This window comes from Dipodomys ordii, unplaced genomic scaffold (assembly GCF_000151885.1).
Source record: "Dipodomys ordii isolate 6190 unplaced genomic scaffold, Dord_2.0 Scaffold131, whole genome shotgun sequence".
Classification (NCBI taxonomy): Eukaryota; Metazoa; Chordata; class Mammalia; order Rodentia; family Heteromyidae; genus Dipodomys; species Dipodomys ordii.
Window position 1 is genome coordinate 2,944,495 of NW_012267347.1, and position 8,808 is coordinate 2,953,302.

The 8,808-nt window shown below is 39.7% G+C and overlaps 1 protein-coding gene across 1 annotated transcript in view; it reads left to right on the plus strand.

The window, feature by feature from the left end:
* The window catches only part of Spta1 (spectrin, alpha, erythrocytic 1), a 63,180-nt gene that overhangs the window by 42,640 nt on the left and 11,732 nt on the right, over positions 1-8,808 (plus strand). Inside the window, exons 28-37 of the mRNA XM_013030508.1 lie at positions 63-225; positions 897-1,028; positions 1,506-1,643; positions 1,826-1,930; positions 3,265-3,473; positions 4,509-4,629; positions 5,352-5,473; positions 6,284-6,416; positions 7,776-7,874; positions 8,004-8,182. Of these exons, the coding sequence (XP_012885962.1) occupies positions 63-225; positions 897-1,028; positions 1,506-1,643; positions 1,826-1,930; positions 3,265-3,473; positions 4,509-4,629; positions 5,352-5,473; positions 6,284-6,416; positions 7,776-7,874; positions 8,004-8,182 (1,401 nt within the window). The remainder of the gene's footprint in view (positions 1-62; positions 226-896; positions 1,029-1,505; positions 1,644-1,825; positions 1,931-3,264; positions 3,474-4,508; positions 4,630-5,351; positions 5,474-6,283; positions 6,417-7,775; positions 7,875-8,003; positions 8,183-8,808) is intronic.

An 8,808-nucleotide genomic window follows, 5' to 3' on the forward strand; every position in this document is an offset into this window, starting at 1 on the left:
GAACGACTTCATATCTATTGGGAATGTTGGAGGGCTGGGAGTGATCTGGCCCCTTCTTCCAGATGGAATGCTCTCAAGGAACAGTTGATTGTTGAGAGGACGAAGCTTGGAGACCAAGCTGATCTGAAACAATTCTACCATGACCTTGAAGAGCTAGAAGAATGGATCAGTGAGATGTTACCCACAGCCTGTGATGAATCATACAAAGACACCACGAACATTCAGGTAAGTTCAAATCAGAAATCTCAGAAAATGTTCTCATCCCTAGATTGTTGATTGAATGGTCATTCTCTTATACTGAACTCTTATCTTACTAACCTTATTTTTCTTACTAACCTTACTTTTTCCTATATGAGGAGGTAATCCACAATATCTACATTATGTAGTTGCAAGGAGATTGTCATTAAGGGAAAAAAATACCAATGCTCAGAATACATAGAGTTCCATGCTGTATAGCAGATGCTTGATTCTTTTTCCTCAAACACTGCCTAACTTCTGCTAAAGACAGGCCATCATCTTTCAACAAATCTAAAATTTTAGATTTTATCACGTTAACCTATGACATTGCCCTTTGGGGCTTCAGAGGATTTCTATAACTTTTACTTTTCTGATGGTGTATGGCTTGCTTTGGGAGAGACATATTTTCATAAAATTAAAGGCAGAAAAAATATAGATCATATTATAGAAACACAACTGACAATAATATGGGACTGACAGAGCTTCTGTCTGTATCAACTAGCTAAATGATGAGTGTATGGAAATAAACTTTTGTTTCAAAATATTTACTCTTTCTTTCTTTTCTTTTCTTTCTTTCGTTCAGCTGTGTCTGGTAAGAACTACCTGTAATAAATCCATGAGTCACTCAAACTCAGTTTTAACTTTTGCTTTATCTCCAGAGAAAATATCTGAAACACCAGACCTTTGAAAATGAAGTCACTGGTCGAACTGAGCAAGTGACTGGAGTCATCGACCTAGGGCATTCCTTAATTGAACGGAAGGCATGCGATGGGGAGGAAGAGACAGTGAAGGTAAAGGTTCTGCTCAGAATGCATGCATTTGGTAGTTGCAAAGTCACATGAAGAGAAAAGCCTTTGACTAATTCAATGTTTCCCATGTGGCATGTGTTCTGTGGGCCATAGTCTTCCTTCTGTTGCACAAAGGAAAAAGAAAGCAGTGCTGCCCAGGCCACGTCACTCCCTTCTCACTCGGTTCCCACAACTCCAAGAGAGCATTCCACATAAGTCGTATCATCCTTATCTTTACATTTTCTGGTATTTCCTCCAAAAATCTCTTGGCATGTAGAATAAGTCTGTGTAAGCATTTCAGGATACTGTTTTCCCCAACCTTTGCCTTCCATCCAACAGCTTCTATTATTCTCTCAGATATAAGTACCAGAAAATTTTGAATAAACTCTATATCCAAATCCTCTGTCCATTACGCTTTTCGTGTACCCCAGGACTAAGGGTCCTAACAGTTATAATGAGCTCTCGCCTTCTTTGAGCTAGAAGCAATTGGATGAGCTACAGGAACATTGGGACTACCTCCTTGAGAGAACGACTGACAAAGGGCAGAAGCTCAATGAGGCCAGTCGTCAGCAGAGATTCAACACCAGCATCCGGGACTTTGAGTTCTGGCTCTCGGAGGTAATTGCACCAGAAAATGGCTGGAGCATGGGAATTGAGTAAATACTTGTTAAGTGATGAATTTATATATGAATGGTTTACTTAAGCCTCTTGGGAAAATTTGGGGGACATAGGTACCAAATTGTATTCTCCTTAAATACAGTTTGAATCTATTAACTTTGTTATCTACTTCTCTGTTTTAGGCAGAGGGACTGCTAGCCATGAAAGATCAGGCCAGAGACTTGGCTTCCGCAGGGAACCTGCTAAAAAAGCATCAACTCCTGGAAGCAGAGATGGTGGCTCGAGAGGTAAGTAGTGCTGGAGTCCAGCTCTTCTGGAAGGAATAGAAGTGGTTTTCATCTCTCTCTTGTCTGTCTTAGAAGATCATTTGGGAACTCAGCCTTGCAAAACTCACCTTGATATTCTCAACCAGCACTCATTTTAGCCAGGCTAAGTCCAAGGGATTCAGAGCCTTTGTGACAGTCACTACCAATTACCAATAAGATAAAAAGTCTAGTCAGGTGCCAGTGGCTCATCCTTTTAATCCTATCCACTTAACTGACTGAGATCTGAAGATCTTGGTTCAAAGCCAATCCAGGCAGAAAAGTTCATGTGACTCATCACTTCAGTTAACCACCAAAAAGCTGGAAGTAGAGGTATAGCTCAAGTGGCAGAGCACCAGTCTTGAGCAAAAAAGCACTTTGGCTCTCAGTTCAAGCCCTAGTACTACCCCCTCCCACCCAAAAGATAAACTCTAAGACTCCAGAAAATGGATCCTAAAAATTATCTTGTATGTATTTTTACTGATACATGTAAATAAACTGGATGTTTTCCCTAACTACATACTTTATAAATCTTTTGAAAGAAAATTTAAATTTCTATTACAAAAGTAGAAACAAAAAAAATCAGATGAGAACACAGAATCCATTTGAAGTATACATACATTCTAGAAATCCTGAGGATTCTAGTAGCTACCGAAGAGCAAAAATTTGTTCTGGAGAAGTGACAACAAGTTCTGGTTGATGTTAATTTCATCTTGGAGAATCACATGTCAGCTCTTTTATTCGGTATTCTAGAGCCACGATGAAAAGGCAAAAAATCAAGGATTTTCTAAATTTAAATCTATAGGATTTGGCGGCATTTCCTAGCTGACAACTTGGGAACAGTGTTAAAACGGGAATAAAACATAGAAGAGCCTGGATGTCTTCCAGAGTCAGTCTAGGAATGTTACAAATAAAATTAATGTCGTTGGATGTTTTGACCAATCAAGCATTGTCATCAAATTCAGTACTGTGAGGGGAAACTATCCTATACGAGTAATTACTCATCAAGATCTTGTTTCCTAGGTGGGGAGAGAGAGAAAGTGCAGGCAAACATGATGGAAGGAAGAACAGGAGAGAGAGAACACACAGTTGGAGTGACATGGTCATGTTATTATCCATACTGCTCACTGATCTGACCCATACCCAACCTGACTCACACACCTATGTGTAAAACACGTAATTCTGTATAATGTCAAAAATCACCATCATCACAGACAATCTATTTGACCTAGTTTTGAACCAGAACTAGTAGTGATTAAAGTCTGGGGTCTATATAATGCCTGTACTTTGCAATTCATGAGCATACTTGGGTTTTCTAGAACTCACTTAAGGACCTGAATAACCTGGCTAAGGAGTTGATCTCCAGTGGTACTTTCAACGTTGACCAGATAGAGAAGAAAATGGATAGTGTCAATGAGCGCTTCAAGAATGTCCAGAGCCTGGCAGCTGCACACCATGAAAAACTGAAGGAGGCCTATGCCTTATTCCAATTCTTCCAGGACCTGGATGATGAGGAATCCTGGATAGAGTAGGTATCCTCAGCACACTGTGTAAAAAATCCAGGACTGTAGCTGTGTAACTCACCATGCATGTTCATATTTATGCTGATATGAAATTTATAATTGTTTTTGGAATTTAGTATTATGTTTTCATTATATTGGTTTTCTCTTTCCCAAATGCCCCCATAGGGTATAAGCAGAGAAACGGAAGTGTGGAGGGTGAGGGAAGCAGTTACATACATACCATATATGTTTGTCTAAATAGTTTATAACACAGAGCCAGCTGAGTGTATGCAGCTTACCTGTGGATAATATCATTCCCATTATTTTTCTGTATCAAGTTCATACATTACACTAAATGAACACTGAAAATGTGACTCCTATCTGCTGTGGTTTTATTGCTAATCTCATTTTTGTTATTTTTGTCTACTTCTTATTTAACCTGCTTTATCAAATTTCTTCTCTGCAAATCTACTGATTCTTATGAATAATGAAAATGTAAGGGAAACCTACTGTAGTGGGCAATAAATAGGACATTTTAAAAAAAAAACTTTAGAAGCCATAAAATAAATAGCATAACCCTGTCTATGTAGTCTATCTGCTTCATGGCACTGTTCAAACGTTTTGCATTGGAGCCATCCCATTGTCCTGACACCTGTAATATCAACTCTTTATACACACATCTAGCTGAATTTCATTACTGGTATGAATGAAAAGAATAATTTTAAGAACCATGGGAGACACATAATTTCTCACTTTTTAAAGAGAGAGAAATAGTGTGTGCTCTTGTGCAGAAAGGACAATATGTGCAGGTAATCAGGGATTAATAGGGCGACTGTTACAGCCATGTGCATGGGAGACACCTGCATGTTATTGTCATTAATTTATATTGGCATGAGCAGAGTACTGCTGGAAGATTCTGTCATCACTTGTATTTTTGGCATTGGCATCAATGTGTTTCAGAATGTTCCCCCTCCCCATGTGCATACACTTAGAAAAACATTAATCTAGGATGGACTCAGGTGTCTAAACTCTGGATATTCTACTTGCTTCTTCTGTCTCAGGGAGAAGTTGTTACGAGTAAGCTCCCAGGACTATGGAAGGGATTTGCAGAGCGTTCAGAACTTATTGAGAAGGCATAAACGTTTAGAGGGGGAGCTGGTAGCCCATGAACCTGCTATCCAGGTAAGATTGAATATCAGACCTGAAGAGATATTCATATCCATATAATAGCCATCTCCTATGTTGTAGTAGATAAGTTGATGCTACAAAATACGAAAGTAATTTTCCTCGGTAACCAGGAGCTAGTTATATAGTTCATAAGAATTCTTTTTCTTGGAAGTGGCACTGTGGCTCAAGTGGTAGAGTTCTAGCCTTGAACAAAAGAGCTCAGGGACAGTACCCGGGACCTGAGTTCAAGCCCCACAACTGACCAAAAAGAAAAAGAAAGAGAATTCATTTTCATTTTCTCATCCACATTTTTTCTCTCCTCTAAATAGGAGGTTTCTGGAAGGAGTACCTCCAACAATTCAGGGCAGTCATTTGTAGTTGTGATGTAGGCTGGGGCATCTGAGAAAACTGTACTTGAGTCTTAGAAGAAGAAGATAGCTCTGGGTCTGACTTGGAAGCAGAGGCCCCATGTAGCCATGAATAATCCATAAGGCAGATCGAGGGAAGAGTGAGCACTGAGATTATTTGCCAACAACTCAGAAGATTAGCATCATAGCTCTCGCTGCATCTCCCTTCATTTCCCCGGGATTTCTAGGACTGCCTTGATTCCCAGGGCTGGGGGTGGGGGGTAAAAATGATCTGGACATTGGAAAGGACTAGAAAATTTGTCAGGGTCTCTGGCTGAATGGGGAAATCATTTTGGGGATAACACAACTTGGAGGGGGTGTGTTCTTCAGAACGTACTAGATATGGCAGAGAAATTGGCAGACAAGGCTGCTGTGGAGCAAGAGGAGATCCAGAAGCGGCTGGCTCAGTTTGTTCAACACTGGGAGAAGCTCAAAGAGTTGGCCAAGGAACGGTGAGTTGGAGATAGAAGACTCACTTACTTTCCTGAGCCTCAGGTATCAGCTTGGCCCTGGAAGGCCAGGATGCTGAAGTCCCCTCTCAGCCTGACTCTTCTCCATGATGACCTATCTCTCCCCAAAGTCCTGGCTCAAGATCCATGTCTTCCAAGAAGCTTTCTGCCATTTATCCTAAACTGATTATCATGGCTTCTTCTCTGAAAATGCCTTTCCTCCACAGCTGTCTTTTGCCATTATTTTCTATAACTGTCATCCTTCATACTCTCTGTTTCACTTTATCTCGCCAGTTTTGATATTACACGCTGACCTTAGTAATGAAAGCATGGAGTATTTTTCTCCCTTGCATCCACACAGCCAAAATGAGCCATATAACTCCGTGGCAAATGTAACAATGCCTGTTGGCAGTAAGAAGACATTTTTCCCGTAGAGGATAAAGGGAAACTTAGCTTTGTGGTTTATTTATTATGCAAGAAAAGAAGGCAGGGCTTGGCATAGACAGAGGGCTACTCCCTCACAGTGAAGGCATTGCCTTTTGTTTGCTTAGGGTTTCCTTTCTTCAGTGTATTTTCTTAGAGAGTAGATGATGGCCCAAAATGAATTTGTAGGGAAGTTGTTCCCTCCATTTCACAGGGAGATCCACACCACTGATGAGCAGACATGTATTGGACTGTATTCTTCCCTTATTCTGTTCTGGCTGCCTGGTAGGAATCAGCTAGTGCACTTTGGTTGGGGTTGTGCCACACTATGGGGGGTCTCATTGCTCACCTGTTCCTTCTTAACCCTTCCCTGCTAACCACCTGTTACAGAGGGCTGAGGCTGGAAGAGTCTCTGCAATTCCTGCAATTCATGGAGAATGCTGAGGAAGAGGAGGTGTGGCTCACTGAAAAGGAAGCAATGGTTACCCGAGGGGATTCTGGAGACACACTGGCTGCTACCCAGGTGAAGAACTGCCAAATATGTATCATGTTTCCCCACTTTCTTTTACTGGGATCTATTCTTCAGTAGTCAGAGCTTTCACATGTAAAATCAGAACTCTTCTCCCCATTGAAGAAGATGCTGAAATATGGATAATTCTTCCAATTTTAAATATGAACAATCAAAGGTCAGAAGCTATAAGTAACTTGTACAAGGCCATGGAACTAGTGAGTCATGAAGGCAGGACTCATCATTTTTTTAAATTGGTATTTTAGAAAAAGACACTTCCATGCCCTCCTTAAATTCTGCCCATAGGATCTGTCCTTGATTTAGAATGGTCTTTTAATCTTTGATTTTTAAAATTATCTTTAAGTAGTTGTACACAGGAGTTACCATTTAACAAAGCAGTTTGTGAAATACAATAAATCTTAATTAATGTCACCTCTTTCAATATTCTTATCCATCCCTCTCCACCCCTTTCCTCACTCTTCTTAATTTTGTAGGATATCCATTGGATTCTTGACTGTCACTATTTCCTCTTCTTTCATCTATCTTTTTCCCTTAGCCCCTTCCTGATGTTTTATTTTGCCAAACTTTAACTTTGCATTTCTAAGGAATTACACTATTTGAGATCTCTCTTGAATCAACTATATTTCAGTTACCTCATTTGTATACAATTGCATACTACCCAGTGTATTTATGTATACGTTTATAAGCCAAATCTAGATTTCACATATAAGGAAAAATATGCATCTTTCGTCTCTCTGGATCTGGCTTATTTCACTTAGCATAATTTTTCCAGGTCTTTCCATTTCTTTACAAATAGTACAATATCATTCTTTCCAATGGAAGGGTGAATTTTCATTGTGTATATGTATATCAAAATTTTTGATCCATTCATCCATTGAAGGGTATCTGGGTTGATTCCATATCTTGGCTATAGTGAATAGTGCTGCATAAACATGGTTGTGCTGGTGACTTTACTGTATCCTGGTTTGTAGAATTTTCTTAATACTTAACATTTTTCTGATAGATGTAATGGTTCATAGAATTATGTGAACCCTAAATATGGGGATATTCTTAGGTCATGTTGATCAGCACCCTTATTGAAAAACTTAAAAAAATACTTTCCATATTATGATCATTTGGAAACAGTGTCACTTGTATACCTGTGACATTTTTCCCATAAGAGTGCCTTCTTTGAAAAGGAAAGTGTTTTGAGAAGGCAATTCAGCAACATTGTTAAAGAAGCTATAGAACATAAACTCAGTTTATAATTTTTGCTGAACTGACCTTGGTGAATAGTATCACAACATGCCTCAATGTGAGTAGATACAGATTTTCCAGACCAGTTATTCTAATTTCACTGATTTGTCTATGCAGAACTTGCTGAAGAAACATGAAGCATTGGATACTGATTTTGCTGTCCATGAGCTCCGAGTGCAAAATGTATATGCACAAGCAGAAGACATCCTGAGTAAGGTGAGTTCATCCAGGGATTCTGTCACACTTAGGTAAACATGAGAAGAACTACCAAATTCACATTTCTCGCTCTGGACACTCCTCGGTATACAGGTTCATCTCCTTCTTTTTCCAACCTTGCTGTTGCAGGAGGAAACTCAGAACAAGGACAAGATTTCCGCCAAGATCCAGGCTCTCAGTGAAAAGGCTCCTTCTCTGGCCAAAGCAATGGCTTCTTGGAAGTTGCAGTTGGAAGATGACTACGCCTTCCAGCAGTTTAACTGGAAGGCTGACGTGGTAGAATCCTGGATAGGTATGAAGAGTCAGAAGCAGATTCTCTGGGTCTAAGAAATCCTAATCAATTCCATGTGTAGATTGGTTGTGGAGGCTGTTTTCCCTTTCCATGGTAAAAAGAGATGCTTCCTTTACAACCTGCTCTTATTCTTTCTGGACAAAATTGAATTCATATATATGCATGAGAACATAGGATGCTTAAGTGTCACAATTCCACAGAACACAGGGTTTTGCAGAGAGGACTGGTAATTTTGTGTATGGTATTCTGGAAGGTGACTCTATCACAAAACATTCTGGGACATAAACTAACATGGGTTGACTTGCTCACAAATTTTATCCAATCTGCAAGTTGCCATTGTTGATAAAAAGCTCAACATCCCTCCATTTTTATTTTGCTAGAGGACAGAAAAACCATCCATTTCCCACCACTGCTCCCGTATCAATGGGTTGCTTACCCAAAGAATCAAGAGATTTTCTTGCTCTTTATTTTAAATATCCATTTCCTCCTCACAAAGGCACATAGAAAAACCACTGTCTTGGGGTTTGTTTCACCCAACATCAACTTATCTGACCTTTTCTGCTTGTCTCAGACATATACTAGTTATTGCAAATAAGGGAAACCATGGGACCTATGTTTCTTTGGGCCTGGCTTACTTCACTG